This window comes from Ursus americanus, chromosome 2 (genome assembly GCF_024610735.1).
Source record: "Ursus americanus isolate L20-20 chromosome 2, mUrsAme1.1.p, whole genome shotgun sequence".
Classification (NCBI taxonomy): Eukaryota; Metazoa; Chordata; class Mammalia; order Carnivora; family Ursidae; genus Ursus; species Ursus americanus.
In genome coordinates, this window is record NC_142128.1 from 23,692,922 (window position 1) to 23,719,672 (window position 26,751).

The window sequence follows — 26,751 nt, forward strand, 5'->3', positions numbered from 1 at the left end:
CCTATTTTCTTTATACCTCTCTATATTTTTTAAAGATTTTATTTATTTACTTGAGAGAGAGTGATAGAGACTGAGAGAAAGCACAAGCAGGGGGAGCAGCCGGAGGAGGGAGAGAAACAGGCTCCTCACTGAGCAGGGAGCCCAATGCAGGGCTCCCTCCCAGAACCCAGAGATCATGACCTGAGCCAGTCAGACTCTTAACAGACTGAGCCACCCAGGCACCCCTATACTTCTATATTTTTTAAACCCAATAAATATGACATGATAATAACAACACAAATAATGGCCCATAAATGTTTCTGGAATCCCAAGACCTGTGCTAAATACATGACATACAATTTATTTCATTGGTAAATATTTTTATACTTCCCCACACACCGTCTTTTATTGCAATGTGACCATTTCCTAAAAAATGCCCTACACAGTTCCCAACCCAAATATTAGGGGAGTGACAACACAAGCACTCCAATCTCCTGATCTGTCTCCCAGACTACACTTTTGCTCATCTGTTTCATCCTATACATAGGTGCAAGAATCATCTTTTTAAACAGTCAATTTTTTGGAGCATGTTATTTCTTTTCAAAGAGTCCCACTTCTTAGCCTCCTGATTCCTAGAAGCATTCCCAGTTTTATCTTCTGCTGCTCCCAGACATTAGCTCCCACCCCAACACAAACACACCCCTGTTCCAACCCAACTCTGTCTGGCAAGACACTGTTCCCAAGGACTAGACAACATTCCTTCCACCCATGGGCTTCACCTGGCCTGAAGTGCCCTCTTCCTCTCTTTCTGCCAATGTAGCATTAACCATTGGGAGTCGAGTTCTGGAGACTGACTACAAAGGCAGGTCCCAACTCCTCTGCTGATATGCTGGGTGACCTTGGACAAAGCCCTTCACCTCTCAGAGCCTCAAGTGGACAGCACAGCTAAAAACACCTACCTACCAAAGAGGTTGTTGTATAATTCAATGAGATGATGCACATGAAATGCATGGTGCAGTACTGGGTACATAATAAAGATCAATAACCTGCCCCCGTTATCATTGTTGTTGCTGTTACCATTAACTTTATTTTGGAGCTTGATTTATTCCCCAGCCTTCATAAAACCTTTATCTAAGCAATCAACGTCAAAATGATCTCTTTTCTTTGCATTATCAAACACATTTATTCTTCCTATCACTGATTTGATAGCTAGAATTTACTACCCCGCATTGTTGGTTACCTTCCATACTATCTTGTTTCCTCCTCTCTAGAATAAGCTCCTTGAAGAAAAGACCTGAGTCGTCTTATGCATTCTTAGGCATATTGGCTCTTCCTGTGATTGAGGCCATTACATCTTGTCCTGGGAACTTCCCCCTTTTTAAAAGGTGAAGGTCAATTGAGTTAGCCTAAAAGAAAATTATGCACTTAAAGTAATCAATAATCTGGGATCTGGAAGTGGGAGTAGGAGGGAGGTTGGGATAAGGGACTCCAGATAGGGGCAGAACTGAAAAGAAATGATTTCTTAAATAAGTATCTCCTTTCATCTAAGATCTCCTAGCAGGGGGTAATAATTTAAGAAAAAAGGGAGCGCCGTCACCATATGCGGTCCATCTCCCCTGCCTCCTCTTTCCCAGAGAGGACTACTGATGGGGCAGGGGAGTGGGGTGGGGGGGCGCGCCTAAGCCCTTTGCAAGGATCGCGACTACAACTAATCATAGGAATTGTGAAAGTGGACCCAAGAATACTAACTCCCAACCCACCGTCTCAACTGCGATCCTGGGGAGCCCGTAGCTGGAGGGGAACACAGCTCCGCCAACCGAGGCCGGAGGTGGGGGCGGGGGAGTTGGAGAGGTGCGGTTGGCTGAGGCCAGCGTTGCTCCGCCCCCGAAGCTAGGCGGTGACCAGTAGGCGGCACCGCAGCGCCGCGCGCTCATATAGGGCGCAGCCCGGGGAACACCGAACGCTGTGCTCTAGCTGAAATTAGAAGGTCGGTGGCGAGATGAGCCGGGCTCCAGCGTTCTTGAGCGCAGCGGAGGTGCAGGGGCACCTCCACAGCTCCAGCCTCCTCATCCCGCCTCTGGAGGCGGCTCTGGCCAACTTCTCCAGCGGCCCCGACGGAGGGGTCATGCAGCCAGTGCGCACCGTGGTGCCGGTGGCCAAGCACAGGGGGTGAGTGAGGAAGGCCGGGGCTAGGGGCTGGAGAAACTGGAAAGGTGGAAGGGGAGGCATGCGAAGGAAGCAGCGGGAGAAAGGAAGAGAGGGCTTGCCTAATCATTGCTGGTAACAGCTGCCATCTAATATTTGCGATAGGCACTGTGTCGAGCCGACGCTTTACAGGGATTTATCTTGTTTGATTCAACACATTCTCCGTATAGAAAGGTATTGATGCAGTCATTTTACTGATGGGGACAATTGAGACTCAGAGAGGTTAAGTGACTTACCCAAGGTTACATAGGTAATTAGTGGCAGAAGTAGGATGGTTTTCCTCATCCACAGCCAGGCTCTTAAACATACTCTGCATACTGCCTAAAGGAAGGGCGGGGGGAATGGGGGGAAGGGAGGACAGTAGGGCAGTGACAGAGGAAAGAGAAAGGAAGGTATGTGGGGACTTGATAGGACACTCCAGTATTGGTAGGAAGGGGTTGAAGCTGCTCCCTCTCTCCTTGTAGTTTCCTGGGGGTCATGCCCGCCTACAGTGCTGCAGAAGACGCCCTGACCACCAAGTTGGTCACCTTCTACGAGGGCCACAGCACCGCCTCCACGGTCCCCTCCCACCAGGCCACTGTGCTGCTCTTTGAGCCCAGCAATGGCTCCCTTCTGGCGGTGAGCAACTCCCTGCCCTGGGGTGAAGTGGGGCCCCTGGGCCCAGAGTTAGCCTCAGAAGTTAGTTCTCTGAGAGAGCTGGGTGGTTTTGCTTGTGACCACATATGTCCCTGTCTGAGTGATGAGGATGTCTCTGGATACCAGCAACGGTGAAGGTTATCTGTGACCATGTATCTGTTTCTAGGACTGCCTGAAGATGTATAACCCAACACCAGAGCCCACTGCTGCTTCAAGTGTGTGACAGACAGAGTGGAAGTAATAATCTCATCATTCCTGTATATGCTCTTGTCCTGTACTGGTTACTCCAATATACAGTCTGATCAAACTCAGTAGCCAAGGAAACATTTATTTAGTGAATCTCTATAACATGGAAGAAAAGGAGTATCCTGTGATCCCTGGGATTTTTTATTGAGAGATACACAGTAACCTGTTTTAACATTTAAGGATAGTATCAAAATATAGCAGTAGACTACTTATTGAGCACTTTGTTATGTGTCGGGCATGGTTCTGAACGCTTTACATGTATGAACTGTCTTAATACTTAGAACCACTCTGTGGGGTAAATAGTAGTATTTACCGCCATTTTATAGATGAGGAAACTGAGTCATATGGGTGCCTGGGGGGCTCAGTCGTTAAGCATCTGCCTTTGGCTCAGGTCATGATCCCAGGGTCTGGGATAGAGCCCCACATGGGGCTCCCTGCTCAGCAGGAAGCCTGCTTCTTCCTCTCCCACTCCTCCTGCTGGTGTTCCCTCTCTTGCTGTATCTCTCTCTGTCCAATAAATAAATAAATAAAATCAAGAAAGAAAGAAAGAAAGAAAGAAAGAAAGAAAGAAAGAAAGAAAGAAAGAAAGAAGAAAGAAAGAAAGAAAGAAAGAAAGAAAGAAAGAAAGAAAGAAAGAAAGAAAGAGAAAGAAAGAAAGAAACTGAGTCATAGAGCAATGACACCCATCTAACCCAGGTTTACATAACTAATAAGTGGCTGGACTTCAGACCTACTCAGTGTAAGTCCATGGTCTATGCTCTCTGGAGACTGTGTCTACTGCCTTTCTAACTGCCACTTACGGAATACTTACCATGTGCCAAGGAAGAGAGATTAATCTCAATTATGACAACATTCCTCTATGGGAGTTTTTAATTCACACCCCCCCTCCCAACTTCTGTTGAGGTCCCTGAGGCTCAGAGTAGTAAAGCCACTTTGCTTGAGGTCACAGCTGGTTTGTGAAAGGCCCAGGGAATCATTGCTAGACCTGTCTGACTATGGAACTTGTACTCTTTACTCGTGTGCTCTATGCCCTCTACCCTGCAAGCTGGCTCTAAGACCAGGCAGTTGAGTTGTTATCAGGGACAATCTCCTTCATTCCACCCAAACCTCCTCTGGATCTTTAAATCCTCCTCCCCTGAATTGCAGGCTCCCCCGGGAACCTGGCTATACCTTACTCCTCTGGAAAGACTATCTAGCTCTTCCCAACCTACACTCATTCAAAGGAGATAACATTCATACTACCTACCAATGGTGGTTCCCTAGCTGAGTGGGACCACCTCAGGCTTTTAAACAAAATGACAAGACCTTAGATCCTTCCTGAATCCACTCAGTAGTAAGTGGTTCACTTCCTTGTCTGTAACGTGAGAATAGTGGTGCTACCTGGTAAATTCCAACTAAGATGACTAACTTAAAAGCAGGAGAATAGTGCAAAGGATGGTGGTTATTTTTAGCCAGATGTAATTCAGAATCACCTGGGGAGCTTTTGAAAACAAGGATGTCTGGGTCCCTCCCTTAGAGATACAGATTAGTTAATGTGTCTGGGCATCTGTATCTTCAGAAAGCTCCCCACATGTGTGGCAGGAGTGGAGAGCCACTGAGACAGAACTTCATGGACCTTTCACAGATATCAGATTACTCTAATTCCTCAAATTCCTCCTTCATTTGGTGTTTTGAGAGACCCGGGACAAGAAAAGAAAATGGGCAATTCTTGAGGGCTCATTGTGAGATGTTTACATTTCTGTGACTGCTTTTAATCCTCACAAAAATCCTCTGAATGGTTGGCATTATCTTTGTTTTTACAGGTGAGGAAAACGGTCCTTAAAGATGAAGATATTTCTTCAAAGTTGCATTTCTTATTAAGAGGAAGAATTAGATCCAAATCTGATAGCAAGCCCGTGCTCTTTGTAGGATAGTATGGTGCTTCCTAGGGCTGCTCTTTTTGAGCTGCTTCTTTCTGCTTAAGTAGTGGTTAGGAGTGCACCTTGCTCACTGTGTCTCCTTTCCTCCAAGGTCATGGATGGAAATGTCATAACTGCAAAGAGAACGGCTGCAGTTTCTGCCATCGCCACCAAGGTAAGACGAGTGCCGGGCTGTACTGGTAAGGTTTGCTGGAGAGTAGGGTTGGGTGTCTCCAGCTAGAAAGCCTAAGGGATATGTGAGGAACTTATTTCGGTATTCCTTTGGACACAGCTGGAATTCCATATGCCAAATACGGGATGTCAGGTGAGCACAGTGATTCACAAAATTATTAGCTACCATTTAAAGAGCACTGCCAGATTCTAGATACCCTGCATACATTATTCCTGATCTTCACATCAACCTTGCAGAGAAGATATGATTATCTCCATTTGCCAGTTTTAGGGAATGTGGCTCAGAGAGGTTAGGAGTTGCCCAAGATCACACAGCTACTAAGCAGCAAAGCAAGAATTTAAAATTTGACTTCTGTGACTCTGAGGACTGCTTTCTGGCCCCCGTACCACACTGTTCCTGGCAAATCAGTGTGGTTGCCCCATAGGCCAAAGCCAAAAAGCCGAGGGGGAGCTAAAGAGATCTGAGCAGACTCATGTATTCATTCAGCTAATACTGCCTGAGATCCTACCACATGTCGGGCACTGTTCTAAACATCAGGGATATGGCAATGTACAAAACAGACACGGGAGGTTTAGACAATAAACAAGATGAAAAGTTTGATTTGCCAAGAAAATAATTAACTAATAAAAATCTCTTTTGAGTTTAATAATATACTAGGATTTGCTTAAAAAAATAAAACCCACTACCAGCAGAAAACTGTGCTGGATGAAAATAAAGCAGAATCGAGAATACTGGGGAAGGGTGACATTCTAAATTATCCAGGGAAGACCTCACCCACCCAGAAGGTGACATTTGAGTGAAGACTGAAGGAAGCGAATGAGTGAAGAGGGGAGGGGGACACTCTACAGGCGGAAGGGAAAGCAAGTGAAAGGGGTGATGATGTTCCCAAGCAGTGTCAGGGCATCCTACAAGAAAAACAGCATTTTTAGAGGGTAGGGTTAAAAAGAGGAGGATTGGAAAACCGGGTGTCTTCACGTGAAATGGAGAAGTACAAGGTCTGCTGACGCTGGTTTAATGCGCCTGAGCATAAAGGAAGTGTGGGATGTGGGGAACAGCAGAGAACCAGGTGTTCAGATCGTGTGAGTGTTAAGATCTTCTAAACACAGGATGGGGAGGGAGGAATGTGAGGCTTAATCTGGTAATCGTGTAGGAAGGGGGCAGACTACAGTACACAGCTGGACGAACTGGTTTTTTTGAATTACGTCCAGACCCAACTCAGACTGAAATGATCAAGGGACGCCTTGAGGTATATATGTTCACTGGTACAATACTGCCTTATGTTTGTTTGTAAAGGTCTTGTCAAAATAATTTCCAACCCAGGGGCGCCTGGGTGGCTCAGTCTTTAAGCATCTGCCTTCGGCTCAGGTCATGATCCCAGGGTCCTGGGATTGAGCCCCGCATCGGGCTCCCTGCTCAGCGGGAAGCCTGTTTCTCCCTCTCCCATTCCCCCTGCTTGTGTTCCCTCTCTCGCTGTGTCTCTCTCTGTCAAATAAATAAAATGTTTAAAATAATAATAATAATAATAATAATTTCCAACCCATTGCCTTGACATATCTTTGGGTTTCTGTGAGGAAGGCAAAGAAAGTACTATTGGCCTCATTTGCTTGATGGAGGCTAGGGCTTCCTGAAGTCGCATAGCTGTCGGGTCTTCCAAGGCCGCCTGGTCTTCTTGACCCAAGTCTGTGGTTTTCATCCCAAGCTATGCAGCAGCATCACCTGGGGAATATTTTTAAAAATGCAGATCCCCAAACCACTGATCTGAAACACTGAGGGTGGGGCCCAAGAAACTAGTTATTTTTTTCAATAGTCTCTGGTTAATTCTGATGATCAACCAGGTTTGGAAACCAAACCTTTTTTTTTTTTTTAAGATTTTTAAATATATTTATTTGAGAGAGAGAGAGAGAACATGAGCGAGGTGAGGGGCAGGGGGGGAAGCAGGCTCCCCACTGAGCAGGGAGCCCAACTAGGGGCTCAATCCCAGGACTCCAGGATCATGACCTGAGCCGAAGGCAGACGCTTAACAACTGAGCCACCCAGGCGCCCAGTGGAAACCAAACTCTTATAGCATCCAGTTACACTGTGCTTTTTTGCATTGATAAAAATCTGCACTCCCACAAGAGTTGAGAATCATTGAGTTGATGCTTCAGAGCTTAGGCTGAAATGTCACAGCTTTATGCCCAGGGGTGCAGATGGGTTATTTCAATAAGGAACAAAGGGTCTATTATACTGAACAGAGAATGTTTTCTTTTCTACCACTTCTCTTTCATTTAGGGCTTCAGGGAAGAGGATGAGATGTATAGGAAGTTTTCAGGCCTGATAGTCACTGTAACTTCTTTGCATTTGGGTTGCACATAACCTGAGTTGAGGACTCTGACATGCCTTCTCAAGGTGACAGTATATATCAGGGTTTATCTCAGGCATGCATTTATTCAACAAATATTTGAGTGCCCACCAGGGGCCAGGTCCAGTGCTCAGCCTGGGGCATAGAATGGTGAGCAAAACCAGATAACAGTACCTGCCATCATGGAATACAGGGCCCATTTGGGGAAAGAGATATTAACCCAAAGATCATACCAATAAATGTGAAACTGCAACCCTGACAAATGCATTGAATACAAGAGATGATGTGCTGTGAGAGTGTATAACAGGGGGTCTGTGGGATTTGGGAAGGCTTTTCCTGTGTGAAGGATATCTGAGCAGAAATTTGAAGGTTGGTAGGAATTACTTATGAGGGACAGAAAGGAAACTATTCCATGAAGAAGAAAGAACCTGTGCAAAGGCCCTGTGGTTGATGGAAGCACATGTGCTTGGGAATCTGCAAAGAAGATGAGTGGCTGAAGGACAGGAAGTGTAGGGGAGCATGGCCTGAGAGGGGGCTGGAGAGATAGCAGGGCTAGACGGACAGACACAGTACTGTTCATTAGCAAATGCAGATGAAACACACACTTTCAGACTCTACTGTAAGAAACCTAGCAGATTCATATACATGTTTTTAATTATCTGCAATGGGAAAAGAATGAAGTACCACTAGTCCTGTTATTTTTTTAAATAACTCTTATAAATGTTATACTATTTAGGGAAAGGGATGTCAATTGTAACATTATTACCAAGGCAACAAATTATCAAGACAACCAATCAGAATTAGAGATTTAATTTCAGAAGTTGAAGGTTACTTTTACAGGACACTGCAACAATTTCTGGAGCCCACGCATACTTCTAAGAATAGATTCATATTAATTGAGAACAGAAAAACAAATTGATTTAGTTAAGGAAAAATCACCTAATTCTCCTTGTCGGGTTAGAGCATAAGATTGCGAGTCTTGTGGATATTGTAATTCTGAAAACTTTTCCAGTCAGATACTTTGAACGATATTTTGTGGCACAAAATGGTATCTCTCCTTCTGCAGCTATACGAGAAATGAACATCTGCTTCTATTTCTGAGACTCCGTTTGCTAGTAATTAATAATTCAAGAGACTTTCACTTTTAAGATTACATTCCAGAAATGCTATAATTAACATTGTAAGAAAGAGCAGGCCCAAGGAACTCAAATTTCACTAAACGAAATAGAGGAAGGGCAAAAGAGGGTCTTATTTAATATGGATGGTTTGAGGGGCAAGTGATATCCTCTACGCCAGTAGTTCTCAACGCAGAATGATTTTGCCTCCAGCCCCAAGGACGTTTAGGGGTGGGAGACATTTTTGGTTGTCCCAACAGTCCAGACAAATGGAGACATTTTTAGTTGCCACAACTAGGGGAGGTAGGGAATGCTGCCTCTAGTGGGTAGAGGCCAGGGGTGCTGTTAAACATCCTGTGATGCACAGGACAGCCCACCCACCCACCCCGGCCAACAAAGAATTATCCAGCCCAAATGTCAGTAGTGCTGAGGGCTCTGTAACAATAATAATATTTCTTTCTACATAATAGTAGGTATGTCCCAAATCTGTGCACATAAGACTCTCTCTGTCCTCATGGGCTTACAGACCAGTACAAGAAAATGAATCTGTAAGCACATAAGTGCTGTGACGTGGTGACTTCTCCCAGGGAGGCCAGAATGACTTCACTGGCGAGGTGACACTTGATAGGAGTTGATCATAAACCCCACTCCCAAACACAGACACACATACATCCACAGCAGGTGCCACAAATACCAGCTCCACTTTCCTCTCTAGAAGGAGGAGGCTGAGGAAGGATCAACAGTGGGCTCAAAAAACAGAGCTGAGAACCTTGCGTCACAAGGGTCCATGGATTCTCAGTAGCTCTCGGAAGGAGCTCAGGGCTCTGAGAAGTGGGTGTGGCTTCTCATGTCCCCAAGATGGGGCAGCCCAGGAGAAAGAATGTGGGCTTTGGAGAATGAAAGATGTGGTTTGGAGCCCCACGGTGCCATTTCATAGAGGTAGGGCTCTGAGCAAGTGACTTAACCTCTCTGGACCCTGATTTCTTCATCTGGAAGAGGAGGATAAAAGTAGGAGTGCCTAGCTCACAGGGTCATTGGCTGGACTAAATGAGATCATGAGGGTAAAGCACTGGCATATATTAGGTGCTCAGTGAAGGCTCATTCCTCCTCTCCACACTCCATAGAAACACAAAATGCCATCTCCATCATTGCCCAAGAGATAGCGAGGGAGCCGAAAATAGGGTAGAAGGCACCCGATACTCAAACTGTATCTGTTCTTTACCTGGCTGCTGTTTCTCCCTTGACCTTTGCCACCTCGTTTCTCTCCAATAGTTTTTGAAGCCACCCGGCAGTGAAGTACTGTGCATCCTTGGGGCTGGGGTCCAGGCCTACAGCCACTACGAGGTCTTCACAGAGCAGTTCTCCTTTAAGGAGGTAAGTCCAGGGAAGGTTGGGGGAGAAGAGGGGAGGACCTTTATCTCTGCTCCTTCACTGCAACGACATGGGCTATTCTGAAATAAGTTAGGTTAGGAGTCTGATCTAGACCACTCTTTTAATGACTGCCCAGAGGTCCCATTGGAGGCGAAGAGACCTGAATCACCTGTCCCCAGTTTCTCCATTCCTAGGGTATGCCAGAGGACGCAGCAAGCCCACGTGGTGAAAGGATTATATTATATCCATTACATACATTCAGTTTTCCTTTCGGTCCCTCTCTGTGCTTCTCTGAGGAGAATGTGGGAGTCTTTAGGTATTCATGGGTATGGACACACAAACTGGGAACGAGGCCTAGAGGGCAAGAGACCACAGCACCTGCTTCCACAGCCCAAATGTTGGTCCACCTTTCCCCAGTCATGCCTCCCACTGCTTATGGGAATGTTTGATGCTACTTTTATTTTGTGTATGTGTGTGAGAGGGGTAGGGCAGATTTAAAATATGACTTTTTTTATTTTTATTTTTTTAAAGATTTTATTTATTTGAGGGGGGGGAGCGCACAAGCAGGGGGGAGGGGTAGAGGGAGAGGGAGAAGCAGGGTCCCTGGCTGAGCAGGGAGCCTGATGTGGGACTCGATCCCAGAACCCTGGCATCAGGACCTGAGCCAAAGGCAGATGCTTAACCCACTGAGCCACCCGGGAGACCCAATAAGATATTTTTAAAAAAGATTTATTTACTTATTAGAGAGGGAGAGAGGGAGAGAACGTGGGGGAGAGGGGCACAGGGAGACGGAGAGTCCTCAAGCAGACTCCCCACTGAGTACAAGCCTGACGCAGGGCTGGATCCCACAACCCAGAGCTAAAATAAAGAGTTTTATTTTTTGGCTCAACGGACTGAGCCACCCAGGCGCTCCTTAAAATATGACTTTTTAATAATAAAAATAATAACTCTGCTTTGGCAAATAGAGACTATAAGGAAGAACAAAGAAAAATGCCTTTTATCCATTTGCAAAGATAAGCAGTTAACACCTTCCACTCTTCTCATTAGCTTTTCATAAAGTAGCTTCCATCATGTTAGATATACCCAGTTGTATATCCTGTCTTTTCATGAAATCTTCTAACACCATCACTTTTCAGATTACCCAGTTTTTGTATCTATTTACAGAATTTTTTTATCAGGAAGGGTGCTATGGGTAACCATTCTCCTTTGATAGGGTATACTGTATTGTTTTTTTTCACCTTGGTTGATAAACTTACTTAGACATAACATTTACTTCTGTATTTCTTATGTTTCCTCATGAGAGATTCTTTAGGCCTTATTTTCCATTGAGGGTTGACAACCCCCACTCCACACATAGAAGTCGGCTAAGCAAGCTAGCCAGTCCCCACCTCCTGGTGAGGCTAATGACCTGGGTCCCGCCAGCATCTGCCAGGATTCTAACTGCAGCTACTACTCTTGACTTTCTCGTCCCCTGCACTATTCACTTCTCAAACCCTTCTGATCTTCAACCCCCTACATACCCTTCAGAGATCAAGTTATTCCATGCACGGCACTGCCATAGGATCCTGCATCTGCTATGACTCCCTTACCGAGTCTCAATCACAAAGTGGGAGTTTGATGCTGACTGTGCCCAGTTATCACGTGCGTTTCGTAGACATGAAAACTTAGGCTGCATGAGGTTAAGTCATTTCAGGAGTGAGCAGCATGTGACGGAGTGAGGATTGATTCCAAGCCTGCCTAGCTCTAGATTTGCTCTGCTAATTATTAAGTTAGGTAGTAACTATCAAGCTACGGAGGCTGGGTATCCCTGGCTGGAACTGAAAAACTGCCCCCACTTCTTGCAAGGAGAAAGGAGTAGAGAAAGGTGATTTCCAAATATTTGGTCAGGTGTCTGCCCCGATTAATGCTGTGCCCTTGACCAAATGTTCTTTCTCCATAGTGGATGATTTAAATAACCACAGCCCTTACCCTGGAGTGGCTCAACTTCCCCTGGTACCCCTGGGCTTGATGAAACTTAAACAGCCAAACAATCACGGCACCAATGTCCCTCTTGTTACCCCCCTCCCCCAATGAAGGTGAGGATATGGAACCGCACCAAGGAAAATGCGGAGAAGTTCGCAGACACAGTTCAAGGAGAGGTACAGGTGTGTTCATCGGTCCAGGAGGCTGTGACAGGCGCAGATGTGATCATCACAGTCACCATGGCAACAGAGCCCATTTTGTTTGGGGAATGGGTGAAGCCAGGAGCTCACATCAATGGTAAGTAGAGTGGCTCCATGAGCATGGGTGGGTGATGGCCAGAGTTGTCCCTAGGTTGGACCAAGCAGCTACATCTGCAGAGATGTTTTAATCATGCAAAATGACCAAGGTCATTTTTTTAAGGTCCTCGGAAACATGTGAGCCCTGAAAAACAATATTCACTCAAAAATATGAAATGAAAGTCACAAGCCTGAAACTTATAATCAAGTTCTATAAAATGTAACATAATGGCAAGTGGTCAGTCACAGCTAAGTTCCTAAATGTAATGAAATTTAAATCACAAAAGCCAAATGAGTCATTCTTTCTTAACAAATACTTAGAATTACCCCACCCCACCAAAAGTTTCTTAATTATGGCACTAAAGACATTCCATGTGACTTGTGGAGGCTCTTTAGTACGTGTGCTCGGATGGGTGGGACTCCAAACATAAGAGTTCCTGGGGCTTCTGAAGATTCTCAAATGGCCCTGGCGGTTATGGCAAGAACTGATCTATAGGAAATACTTACCGTTGTAGGTGCTGTTCTAAATTCTTTATTTGTATTCTATCATTCAGTCCTTATAACAACCTTATGAAGTAGGAGCTATTATTATCATGACCCTCATTTTACGGGTGGGTAAACCAAGGCATGGAGAGGTTAAGTAACTTGCCCAAAGTCAGAGGTTCTTAGTGGTAGAGCTGGGATTTGAACTGGGGCGATCTACCCTCAGAGCTCTTAAATTATGCTCTATATTATCTTCCAACAAGAAGACTGGAATCTGGTGAGTGAGCAGGCAAATACTAGGGATTTAAACATGTTATTGGTGCCCTATGTTTTAGTGACAAGCATGTGATGTGAACTCAAAAGCTAAGAATTCTGTACACACTGGTGGATGAGTAGGCAGGAGCCAAGTGTCATGATGACGCACCCAATCACAAACGTGTATTGAATTACTACTATGTGCCAGGTACTGTTCTAGATGCCGGGCAGGCCAAAATAAGCCAGCACTCAAGGTCATTGCTTTCCTGGTGCTTCCATTCTAGGGAAGGGAAATAGATAACCAACAGGTAAACACATAGATGAACTGATGGTTCCAGCTAAAGATTAAGTTCTGTGGAGACAGAAGTGTGGCTTGTCTGAGGAATGAGCCAAAGTGAATTGAAGGTCTCAGCCCGTATGGGACTGGTGTTATGATGTGGGTCCAGGGGGTAGGTAGGCAAGAGATGGGTCACTTCTGGCTTTAGGGATAGTAACACCATTTCTGGAAGGTCATCGGAAATCACCAGAAACCAGTTCTTGGTGAAACAGGCAAGAGCTGAATCTTCAGCAAGACGGACTTGATTTTTTTTTTTTTTCCAGCCTAAAGCAGCATGTATTTGTTATCTTGCAGTTTCTGTGTGGTTTCGGGAGTCTGGGCAGGGGTTAGCAGGGTCCTCTGCTCGTGCAAGGGGGAAATTGAGGTGTTGTCCGAGCTTCAGTCTCATCTAGAGCTCAGAGCCCTCTTCCAGGCTTCAGGAGGTTGTGGGGGATTCTTTACATTGTAGGACAAGAGTGCTGGTTTCCTGGGGGGCGAATCTCAGCTCCTAGAGGCTGCCCATATTCCTTGTGATGTGGCTGTTCCATCTTCAAAGCCAACAACAGGGAATCTCTCTCTTGATTGTGAATCAAGGCATCTCTTCTGTTTCCCTAGCCTGAAGACAAAATTGGTTTATGTGTTTACAGAGGCATCAAATATACTTCAGAAAATTATGTTGTTACCAGTGCGGTTGACAGGGAAACACCAACAACAGATTTTACTTAGTTTGCAGCTTGGCTAAGAGATAGGCCCAATTCCGCCCTCGCCTGCATTTCACTCATCCTGCCCCCGCACCACTACCCCCCTCCCCGAGCCAGGGTCTGAACCTCACCCACTCTAGCTCCCCTGAAGCAAGGCCAGGGCCCAGTCTAAGTCAGGCCCCTCCCTTTGCTGCCTGGCCCACCTCCATCTGCACAAGTGGCCTCACACAACCCTTTGAGAACTCGCCCTGCTCAGAAGAATTGGGGCAGGGGAGGGTTGGGGGGAGACACAAGTGCAATGAGAAGAGGTAGCTTGAGAAGCTAGGGTTTTTCCCACCAGCTTATGATTTATTTACAAGCCTCATTTAGGTCATGCTTTTGTTCTATAGAACTCCCCACACAAATGACCTTCAAGAAGGACATTTTTATACCACTCGCTTTGAAAATTAGAGTGAGGGACAACAGCAGGGAACACGTAGAGAAAACCGGACGCAGTGTGAGAAGGCACATAAATGCTGCCTTATGTTGGCGTAAGGCTTTATAGCGGTTTCCAAAGACTAGCTGGCCATGGGCTGGATCCAGCGAGCAGATGTGTTTTGTTTGGACCATAGTGTGCTCTAAAAATCAAGAAATAACACATGCAAATAGATTTCCTGCTTCTCTTTAAAAAAGAAAAAAAAAAAAAGGAGGAAGGGGAGACTATCTAACAGCAGCCCGGCGTTCTCACGTGGCCACAATAAGCTGGAGCTGAAGAATGATTGCCCTCTTTACAAGGACCTGCCTTCTTCTGTGAACTTAGGTCTCCACCATTTCCAGGGTAGTCCCTCTGGCCAGCTTTGCTCCTGTTCATTACCTGCCCAGCCCTGCAGGCATTTGGTGGTGGCCTCTGCATTGTCTTATGTGCCAGGAGGCATGATTCCTTGGATTCATCGTTATGCTCCTGGGCTCTCTGCAAAGGATACAAAATCTCGGGGCCTGGATGGAGCCAGTCTCCTCTTTATCGGGGTTTCTCCATGACCCCGGTGCTGGGCTCTTTCGTCATGAGCTAAGAGAGAAATGGTTGGGGGTGAGGAATGAGAATGATCCAAGAGCAGATCAGCAGAAGACGAAGGAGAGCATCTGTTTCAGGGTTCTTGTAAAGAAGTCGCTGCCCCGGATAAACGGAAGAGGTGTGAAAGGCATGGCTCCCTCTGAGCCCTTAGGTACACTTATCAGACACAGAACCGTGGCAAGCACCTTCACTTCCTTGAACCTCTGTGTGTGCATCTTTTAAGTGAGAATCAGACACGAAGCGTGCTTGTGAGGACTATAAATAATATGTGTGAAACATCCCACAGCTAGCAGGCAACCAATAAATGAATGCTGAGTTGCCTCAGAATCTTTTAGAAAGATCGTGATATGAAATGCAAAAAAAAAAAAAAAAAGCAGGCATTCTTACTGATGAGTGTTCATTCTTGCTGATTGTGATTGGGAGGGGTTGGCATTGGGAAACGAGGCATCCCAAATCTGAAGGTTCCCATGTGTCCTAGGTCACCTCCTTTCCCCCCACCCCTCTTCCATTCTTTGGCACGTGTAGTGTCCCTTTGCCACTGTTTCTGGGCTCAGGGTCTCTTTTGCTGTCTCTTAGCCATCGGAGCCAGCAGACCCGACTGGAGAGAGCTGGACGATGAGCTGATGAAACAGGCTGTGCTTTATGTGGACTCCCAGGAGGCTGCCCTGAAGGAGTCTGGAGATGTCCTGTTGTCAGGGGTGAGCCCCTCCTCCTGCTGGGCTGCTATCCACCTGGCCTCCCCAGGATCCCAGGGTTTCATTAACCTACCCTTCCATTTGGTCCTCCAGACCTCGGTCACCCACACCTCACTGGGGGGTGAGAGGGCGTGAGAGCTCCTAAAACATCTCTCAGCCCTTTCTAATCCCCTTCTGGAGTAATGTGGCCATTATGGTATTGACATGTGTTTTCCTGTCCCCTTTGCCTGGAGAGAGCAGCTTGATGGATTTGTCCGTCAGACTGAGCTGTCCTATAAGGTGGTAAGACTGGGAGATAAGTGCCTGGAAACCTCCCCAATGCGGCCAACAAAATAGGACTGGGGTTGGCCACTTTCTGTCCTTATTCTTTTGTGATCAGAGCATAGGTGCAAGAAGAGGGCTGCCAAAATGAGTGTTCGGATAAGAACATGCTAATTTCCTCACTGACAGACTGTCTTGGCCAGACATTCCCCTGGCCACAAACATATCTCTACATTCATGATATCACAAAGGCAGATGCTATGCAAGAAAAAAAAGGAGGGGGGGGAAGCCAGTTTACAAATGGTCTTTTTGTCAAGTTTCTCCCTTACCCAGTTGTGGGTGCCCTCCCTGCCCTGCCTCAGAAGCTAGCCAGAATGGGCATTGGCTCCATGGCCTGGGTCAGTGTGTGTTCATTTCACAGGCTGAGATCTTCGCTGAGCTGGGAGAAGTGGTGAAGGGAGTGAAGCCAGCACACTGTGACAAGACCACGGTGTTCAAGTCTTTGGGTAAGGACTCTAGCTCCCAGGGCACACATCCAACCAGAGCACAAGGCAGGTTTGCCCATTAGTGGAAAGAGGAATGAGTCACTGGACTCCATAGCTGAATCATGAAATGCATCATTTGGGTCAATTATTTACATGTCTTAGAATAGTGGATAAGCCCATGAATTCTGGAACTGGGCAGTCCTGGACTGGCTTCCTTTTTCTGCCACTCCCAGGACATGTGTCCTTGGGCAAGTGACCTCACCTGTCTCACCCGTGGTCTCCTCACTGCCTGTTACCTTCAGTGTTTATGAGAATTCAGTGATGTGTGTGTAAAATGATTTGCACATAGCAAGTGTCAGCAGTAAATCATTTAGACTTAGATCTAAATGAAAGTCAGAAGAATCAGATGAGATTAAAAACAGAGAGGGAGACAAACCATAAGAGACTCTTAATCATAAGAAACAAACTGAGGGTTGTTGGAGGGGTGGGGGTCGGGGGACAGGGTAACTGAGTGATGGGCATTAAGGAGGGCACGTGATGTAATGAGCACTGGGTGTTATATTGCAACTGATGAATCACTAAACTCTACTACTGAAGTTAATAATACACTATATGTTAACTAACTTGAATTTAAATAAAACAAAAAAAAGATAATAAAATAAATGAAAGTCAGAAGAAGGTATCCTTCAGAGGTGGGGGTGGGGGATAAAGTTGTTATAAGACAGGGAGCTTAAGGGAAATGGCAGGGAGACCCACCGCAAGAGACCCACGCAGTCAGTACAACCTGAGACCCCTTTTTTTCCTACCCTCCTACTTGCTGATTTGAGAAGGGCTTCCATGGGGAGCCCTGTAACCACCAGGGTTGTGCGGGCTGAAGCCCAACCAAGGATGGGCTAACCAGTGGCTGGTTTGCCCCTCAGCCCAGCAATTCCACCCCACCAGATCTAAGGAAATGGACACACATGGTAACAGAGCTGATAGTCAGCTAATACACCTAAAATACTGAAACACTCCCAAACTGGTTGATAAATAGTTGCTGCCCTGAGCCCCTCAGGAATGTCCTCTGCCCCTCTCTCAAGATCTTCCCTATTTCCTGTGACCAAGCACCCAAAGCTTTAATGCTTGGCAGAACATTAAGAGTGTTCTGGCCACCTAGCATTCATGCCAATCAGTCAGCATCCAAGCCTTGCCAGCTTTTAAATATTTAAAAAATCTCTCATGCACAGAGAGACAGGCAAAGGCAGTATAAACTTTACCCAGTGCCTGGTTCAAAGACATTATACTGATCCAGGTGTGGCAGAAAGTTTCAGAGCTCAGAGGAGATCAGAAGTCAGGAGACAATATTGTCAGGAGACAGTCTCCCTTCAGGAGATAATACTACAGGTCTGCTCTACCCTTTTTGAGCAATGTTTGTTTTCTTGCTTTGGGGATTGGTTTACTGGCACATCTTTTCATCTAGCAGATGCATATTAAACACCTATTATGTATCAGACTCTGTCCTGGGTGAAGTGATGGCTACAAAAATTAATAAAAATCAGCCCCTACCCTTCAAGAATGTATATCCACTTGAGGTTAAGTTATGTATCCAAAACAATAAGACAAGTGGGGTTGCTGAAGGATGCAGAGGTTGGACTAGACCAAGAGTCCACAAACGATAGCCTGTGGGCCATACTAAGCCCACCATCTGTTTTTGTCTTACCTTCAAACTAGGAATGGTTTCTAATCAAATGACTAGGGGGAAAAAAAGGAAGAATATTTTATGCAGATGAAAATTATATGAAATTCAAATTTCAGTGTCCATAAAGAAAATTTTATTGAACCATGGCCAGGCTCATTTGTTTACCTATCGTGTAGGACTGCTTTTGCAGGATAATGGCAGAGTTAATTGCAAGAGACCATAGGGCCTACAAAGCCTAAATATTTACCATCTGGCCCTTTACAGACCCCTGAACTAAACTTTGAAGGACACTTAAAATGTCTTTGGTGGGCATTGCTCACTTAGCATCTTCTCCCTGCCTCACCCTGTCCTTCGCAGACCTTCCAAGCCTAAGCTTGCCTCTGGATATCAGTCCATGTCATCCCAATGAGCATTAGCAGCATGGACAATGTATTGGGAAACTGCCAGTCACAGGGCCTGGGCTGTTCCAGGAAAAGTTGTTCTGACAAAAAGTGAACCACATTTCTGTCCTTTCCAGGAATGGCAGTGGAAGACATGGTTGCAGCCAAACTCGTGTATGATTCCTGGTCATCTGGAAAATAAAACGAAGGAACTTTGCGTTGAGTTAGAAGCTACAGCTCAAGGGATGTTGTTACCAGCTGTCTCGTGATTTCTAGATCATGAGGGAGCCCAGTGCCTAGTGAGCTATAGTTTTGAGCTTATCATGTCTTACCTTAAATAATGAGATCCCTATTTGTGTGTGTAGTTGGAAAGCAAAACTAGATGGCCATTTCTTCTGTTACACCCGATTCTATTAACACTCCCTTTCCCCTGTATTTCACTGCATTTTGTAATTTCTTGAATTAAAACGTTTTCCAATTCTGCAGTTCTTGCTTTGGTCATTTCTATCCTTCATAGCAAAGAAAGTGAGGAGAGCATGTGCTTCCATTCATTCCCTGGGGGAGTTTCAATGACTATAATTAAATTTATTTCTATTTTTTAAATTGGCATATAATCCATGTACCATAAAATTTGCCAGTTTAAAGTACACAATTCAATGGTTTTTCTCATGTGTACAGGGTGCAACCATCACCACTAATTCCAGAACATTTCATCACCCCCAAAAAGAACCCTGGTACTCATTAGCAGTCACTCCCCTTTCTCCCTTCTTCCCAGCCCCTGCCAACCACTGATCTACTTTCTATCTTTATGGACTTGCCTCTTCTGGACATTTCACATAAATGGAATCATACATTATGTAGACTTTTGTTTCTGGCTTCTTATAATTTAAATCCCAAGGAACAGTGGAGCTTCTATATTGGTCAAGACTCCTTTGTTCAGGGGCGCCTGGGTGGCACAGCCGTTAAGCGTCTGCCTTCAGCTCAGGGCGTGATCCCGGCGTTCTGGGATCGAGCCCCACATTAGGCTCCTCTGCTAGGAGCCTGCTTCTTCCTCTCCCACTCCCCCTGCTTGTGTTCCCTCTCTCGCTGGCTGTCTCTCTCTGTCAAATAAATAAATAAAATCTTTTAAAAAAAGAAAAAAAAAAGACTCCTTTGTGCACAAGGGGTAGAGACCACAACTCAAACTACCTTAGGCAGAATGAATGAATGAGGAATGGAATGTATTGGTTTTTGTAATTAAGAAGAACAAAGGTAACTGGTCCCAGCTACGGCTGTATCCAGGGCTCCAAGTGTCTGCAGGACCCAGTCTTGGTCTCTCCATCCCTCAGCTCTGTTTTCTTCAATGTTGGCTCCATTACTAAGTAAGTTTTCCCCTGGCTGTCCTCTTTAGCAATGCTTGCAGAAATGGTCGGAGAACTGAGACTCAGGGGACCATGTAGGTCATGTGCCCATTTCTGTGCCTAACATTGTGGCTAAATGGGATGGAACACTCTGGCTCAGGCCAGTGTCATGTGCCTATCCCTGAAAAAACATCATCCAGGGGAATCTGATGCTCCTATTATCCAGGCCTGGGTCACATGCTCCTGTCCCTTGAAGTCAAGAGTAGAATCAGCCCACCTGACCACATGAGCTGACAGAAGGGAAGGGGTCTCTTAGCAAAAAGAGGGAGAAATGGGTATTGGGTAGGCAAATCTACAGATGTCTGCTAAAGTATCAGTGTTGAGAGGGTCAGTAGGAATTATCTAGTCCAATCTCCACAACCTACAGATGGGAAAACTGAGATATGTTTTCCCCAGCTCCCCTGAATCACTAGCAGAGTTGCATGGCCCTTGGCCTGCCAAAGACGCCATCCAAATCCACCCCCATTCCTAGGCTGGTTATCAGATAAGTCAGCAGCAAAGAAAAGCATTTTCTGTTGCTTTGTTTTCCTACCCAAACTCCTCCTAACAGGTCCTGTTTTCATGCTCTAGGTGACCTAGTCCCAAGTTTATCATATTTGCCAGGCTGGCTGGATGGGGGCCTTTGCACCAGAATAAAATATCCACGTGATCTGCTTCTGGACATCGCAAGTGACTGTGAAGTCTTTCTGAGGAACTTAATGGGCACAACCCTAAGCGATGTGTAGAGAAGGGAGTGTGTTAATGGGATTATTAAAAGTGCCTTGATTACAGTAATTTCTCTGACATTGGCCATAGCAGCTTCTTTCTAGATATGTCTCCTGAGGCAAGGGAAACAAAAACAAGAATAAACTATTGAGACTACATAAAACAAAAAGCTTCTGCATAGCAAAGGAAACAACCAACAAAACTAAAAGACAACCTACTGAACGGGAGGAGGTATTTGCAAATGACATATTTAATAAAGTGTTAGTATCCAAAAGATATAAAAAATATATACAACTCAACACCAGAAAAACAACCAATCCAGTTAAAAAATGAGCAGAAGACTTGAACAGACATTCCTCCCAAGATGACATACAAATGGCCAACAGACACATAAAAAGATGCTCAACATCACTAATCATCAGAGAAACGCAAATCAAAAACACAATGCGATATCACCTCACACCTGTCAGAATGACTAGAATCAAAAACACAAGAAACAACAAGTGTTGGCAAGGATGTTGAGAAAAAGGAACCATTGTGTACTGTGGTGGGAATGCAAACTGGTGCAGTCCCTGTGGAAAAGAGTAGGGAGCTTCCTCAAAAAATTAAAAATAGAAAAAAATTAAAAATAGAACTACCATATGATCCAGTAATTCCACTACTGGATATTGACCCAAAGAAAATGAAAACACTAACTCTAAAACGTTTATGTACTCCTGTGTTTACTGCAACCTTATTTAGAATATCCAAATTATGGAAGCAGTCCAAGTATCCATCAACAGACGAATGGATAAAGATGTGGGGTGTGTGTGTGTGTGTGTGTGTGTGTGTGTTTAATGGAATATTACTCGGCCATAAAAAAGAATGAAGTCTTGCCATTTGCAACAACATGGATGGAGCTAGAGAGCATAATGCTACGTGAGATAAGTCAGTCAGAGAAAGACAAATACCATATGATTTCACTCATATGCAGAATTTAAGGAACAAATGAACAAAGTTTTTTAAAAAGAGAGAGAACCCCCCCCCCCAAAAAAAAACCCAAAACAGACTCTTTACTATAGAGAACAAACTGATGGCTACCAGAGTGAATAGGAGAATGGGTGAAATGGGTAAAGGGGATTAAGAGCACACTTCTCTTGATCAGCACTGAGTAAAGTATAGAATTGTTTAATTACTATATTGTACACCTGAAACTAATATAATACTGTACATTATATTGGAATTAAAAAAATTTTTAAAGTGCCTTAATCCATAGATATCTTCTTTTGTTCTTTCCATAAGAGCCCCTACAATAACTCTGTTCTAGGCCACCAAGCTACAACAGAAAAGATACAGTCCTCATGAAGGTCTAATTAAGAGGTACAAACTTCTAGTTACAAAAATAAGTAAGTCACAGGGATGGAAAGTATGGCATAGGGAATATAGTCAATAATATTGTAATAATGTTGTACAGTGACAGAGGGTGACTACACTTACTATGTTTGCCCATTTCATAAAGTATATAATTGTCAAATTACTATGTTGTACACCTAAAATTAATATAATACTGTCTGTCAAGGATATGTTAATTTAAAAAAACCAGTCTTCACCCCGAAAAGCACACAGTCTAGGAAAACAGAGATGTAAAAAGACTATTATAGTACCATGTGTCAGTGCTACAGGAACATAGAGTCAGGGTCCCAGCTGGAAATCGATGCCACACTCAAAAGGGGTGATTGGAGAGAATTTAAGGAAGGGACTGTTAAGAAAGGAGAGGGGAGAGTTACAGGAAGCAGAAAGGATGGAGAAGCGTGCCAGGGCCAGCAACAGTAGGAAGCTGCTACCATCCCTCACTGATTTGGCATGAGCAGTTAGGGAACCCAGCAAGCATTGGAGCTACAGCAGAGAGCTGCCAAACAAGCCCTGCGGGCTTAGATGAAGGGAGGCAGCTTCCCCATAAGCAGAAGAAACAGGTGGAGTAAATGTCTCACTCTCTCTTTCCTCCTGCCCTCTGGTCTCATGATGGTGCCTCGCACGGGCCAAACCCAATCAGAAGTCCAGGGGCAGTCTGCAGAGGTCACCACTGGGACACAAAAGGAGGGTGGAGAATAGCAGAGGGAGGTTCTGGAGGTTAAGCAGAAGATGGCCTGCACAGCTACGAAGAGTACCTCACCCAGACTAGGCCTGGGCAGAGAGGGTGAGTCTCCCAATAGGGTTGGCTACGTGGAGGGTTTCCTGGAAAGACGGATGATGGTGTGCAGAGGCACAGGCATACGAGAAGCATGCTACATTCAGGAAGCTACAAGAAACCTCGTGTGGCTGTAATAGGGGACAGAGAGAGGAAGGGCCAGAGATGAGATCAGAAGCATGTTAAGTTAAACTTGCCGTTCATCAGAAGAGGAGGAATAGATACAGCACTGGGCTTCTCCTTCTCTACACTATCGACGTTTGGGGGAGGGGCTGTCCTATGCACTGTAGGATGTTTAGCATCCCTTGTTTCTACCCACTAGATCCCCGTAACAAGCCCCCTGGCCCCAACTCATGATAATGAAAGTGTCTCCTGACATTGCCAGATGTCCCTGGGGCAAAATTATCCCAGTTAAGAACCACTGACCTGGGATTAGATGGGTTTACTTCTGGGCATAACCTGTGAGACATTGGAGGGGAAACATCAGATAAGCACTCGGGCTTATGGATTTGGAGCCCAAAACAATGGTCTGGGCTGGTGACTCAGATTTTGGAATTGCAAGCATACAACTGACCTGTATAACAGGGTGGCCTGAGACACCACAACTTCTCAAACTCCTTCAGCGAAATGTTCTTTCTTTTCTTTCTCATTGACTTTTATGTTAAACTACGGGGGTGGGGGGAGAGAGAGAAGCAAGGGGGATGGGGAGTTTGGTAGCACTGGATTGAGCTATGCTAAGCATCTAGTTTAAGGGATGGAGGTCTGAGTTCAGTGAATATTTATCCTCATCCTGGCTCATAATCCTCTAATCTCTGTCTCTAGACAAGGTGTTTATATTGCTCTAGCTTCTTCTCTTAGGTCTGTTTTGTTTTATTTAGTTTGAAATATCTTCAATTTTTAGAACAGTTATAACCTTTTATAATACGGTATAAACCTTTTTTATAGCAATGCTGCATGATGGAGAGGCTATATCCTTGATGATGAGAAGTTGGGAGAACCCTCACTGACTCTGTAAATAAATCATAAGAGGCCAAAAGCCCACAAGAAAAGCATAAAGGTGCCTGGTTTACCCCCAATGGTAAATGTCTCCCCCAAAAGAGATGGGAATTTCATGTTCAGACTCATTTCTCCAACCTGACTGATGACTCACTCCAACTACATTACAACTGAGGCAGAAAATGGATGGAGAGTGGTTTGTGCAAGGGGGAGAAGGTTTTACCTTTCAAAGTTATTCCTTTTAGATGTCAGATAACCCACCCCCACCCTCAGATGGGGTGACACACTGTAGTCAGTAAAACGCCCAGGAATCAACAGACAAGGTAATTTGCATCTTGCCTCCAGCCTACGCACCACATCGGTTATGCAACAATATTTATTGACCACCTGCTGTATGACAGACCAGCACTTGGTGAAAGGGCTATATCAGTGCATATAGGACAGAGAAAACTCCCTGTCTCCAAGGAGTTTATGTTGTAGTGAAGCAGAACCTGGGTTCCCTGATAGGGAGGTGGGCATAAAAGAGTTCTCAGTAGTGAGAACCTTTTAATTCACCTTCTTTGCCCCCTGGTATAGAAGACCCAAGGTAATTCTCACTGTTTCATTCATATATTCTGAGCCACTTTTTTGTGATAATTGCAGGTATGGTATTTACCCTTTAAATGAAGCAACAGGAGATCTTTGGGGAATGGTAGAGGAGCGAATGGAGTCTACAAGCTGGGTTACCTTAATAAAAATAAAATTCAGCTGTTAAAAAAAGTACAACTCTGACAACCCATTCTGGCCTCACAAAGGTTTATGACTATTCATTGTGGTAACATAAAGAGATTATGTTTGGTCCCTTCTTTTTAATCCAGCAATTTTTTATGGAAATTTTATGTGATGTTTTACAGTCCACGTGTCCTTCAAATACATATCCCTTTCTCTCATCACAAAATTGACATGAAGGCCAAGGGGGTGGTCATGGTGAGAGCTTCCAGTTCTACTGGACAAACAAACGTTCCCCTTCCTGTATTTTCTAAGCCAAATGCTACCCCTCCAGTAGGACAGCATGGAAAATTCCAACGAGAAATGAGGAACTCCCACGAAGCACTTAGAACTAAATCCTTTAAGGCCAAGATCCAATAACATTTCCACTGGCCTGCCTTTTCTCATTCTCCCAAAGAGGTACCTTCCCACTTCCATAACGTGATATTCTATCCTTCACACAGCAATGCTGGTTTACAGCTCAAAATTCTTTGTACCACCTCATGCTGTTGCCTCCCATTTGCTAGAATACATCACCAGGCTTTCTATATTACTTTTACCTTTGATAAAGATGTACGAAGCACTACTAGAAAGCACCCTTTCTGTTAACAGCAGCACTCCCCTGGTGGCTTCTACTTCTCCTATATCCTAGGAATCAAGGTCTCATTAGGCAGATTCTGGGGAATATGTGGAGAGAGGCTCCTGGCATCTAAAATAATGAAGTCCGATACAGGCAGGCTCAGACACAACAAACTTTTCCTGGGTGTCTTCTATGCGGCAACTGCTTTTGTGCACATTTTTTGAAAGTAAACACAACCTCAGTGTATTCCAGACCAACAAAATGCAGTATTTGTACACATAATCATCCCCTAGGGCAACATATTTATTCCATGACTGACAATCTTTCTGAATCAATCCATTGAGGAAGAATGAGCCAATTGTTCATCAGATGTAAACATCTGTATCCTCCTTGAGCTTATCCTCTCCATGGTGCCTCTTGAAGTAACCCAAACAGATGTGCATGAGGAACCATGCTGAAGACGAACAGCTGTTTCCATATTATACACACAATCAATGCTAAATTCCACTTGATGTCCGTCCTGGCTATAAAAATCCAGTGAAGCTTAGCTATTCAGTAGGGCTTCGGTTGGAATTTGGGATTGCTACTAAAAAATGTCAGAAGTAATGCTGCCAAAAAATAGACAAGGCAAGAAACAACAATTGTTGGAGAGGATGTGGAGAAAGGGGATCCCTCCTACATTGTTGGTGGGAATGCAAGTTGGTACAGCCACTCTGGAAAACAGTGTGGAGGTCCCTTAAAAAGTTAAAAATTGAGCTACCCTATGATCCAGCCATTGCACTACTGGGTGTTTACCCCAAAGATACAGACGTAGTGAAGAGAAGGGCCATATGCACACCAATGTTCATAGCAGCAATGTCCACAATAGCTAAATCGTGGAAGGAGCCGAGATGCCCTGCAACAGATGACTGGATTAAGAAGTTGTGGTCCATATATACAATGGAATATTACTCAGCAATCAGAAAGAACGAGTTCTCAACATTTGCTACAACATGGACGGCACTGGAGGAGATAATGCTAAGTGAAATAAGTCAAGCAGAGAAAGACAACTATCATATGATTTCTCTCATCTATGGAACATAAGAACTAGAATGATCAGTAGGGGAAGAAAGGGATAAAGAGAGGGGGGGTAATCAGAAGGGGGAATGAAACATGAGAGACTATGGACTATGAGAAACAAACTGAGGGCTACAGAGGGGAGGGGGGTGGGGGAATGGGATAGACCGGTGATGGGTAGTAAGGAGGGCACATATTGCATGGTGCACTGGGTGTTATACACAACTAATGAATCATCGAGCCTTACATCGAAAACCGGGGATGTACTGTATGGTGACTAACATAATATAATAAAAAATCATTATTAAAAAAAAAAAAAATATATATATATATATATATATATATATATATCAGAAACAGTGTATGGCAGCTCCACTGGAGTTAAATAATAAAGATCATCATCACTTAAAAAAAAAAAAAGTAATGCTGCCAATTTATATTGTAGAACTTCCATGTATTCAGACATGTGGTGATGGGAACAGACAACAGTAAACAAAAGATATGCACATAACGAGCGTGACAATGTAACATTTCCTTTTACCATCAGCTTTCT

The 26,751-nt window shown here is 44.7% G+C and overlaps 1 protein-coding gene across 1 annotated transcript; it reads left to right on the forward strand.

Moving 5' to 3' along the window:
- Positions 1 to 1,904: 1,904 nt before the first annotated feature.
- CRYM (crystallin mu) lies at positions 1,905 to 19,032 on the forward strand. The gene is made up of 8 exons (XM_045776426.2): positions 1,905 to 2,148; positions 2,649 to 2,802; positions 5,077 to 5,139; positions 9,886 to 9,987; positions 12,060 to 12,243; positions 15,625 to 15,746; positions 16,426 to 16,510; positions 18,685 to 19,032. Exons 1-8 carry the CDS (start codon positions 1,979 to 1,981, stop codon positions 18,747 to 18,749), a joined length of 945 nt encoding a protein of 314 aa, XP_045632382.1. The 5' UTR covers positions 1,905 to 1,978; the 3' UTR covers positions 18,750 to 19,032.
- The last annotated feature ends 7,719 nt before the right edge of the window (positions 19,033 to 26,751 follow it).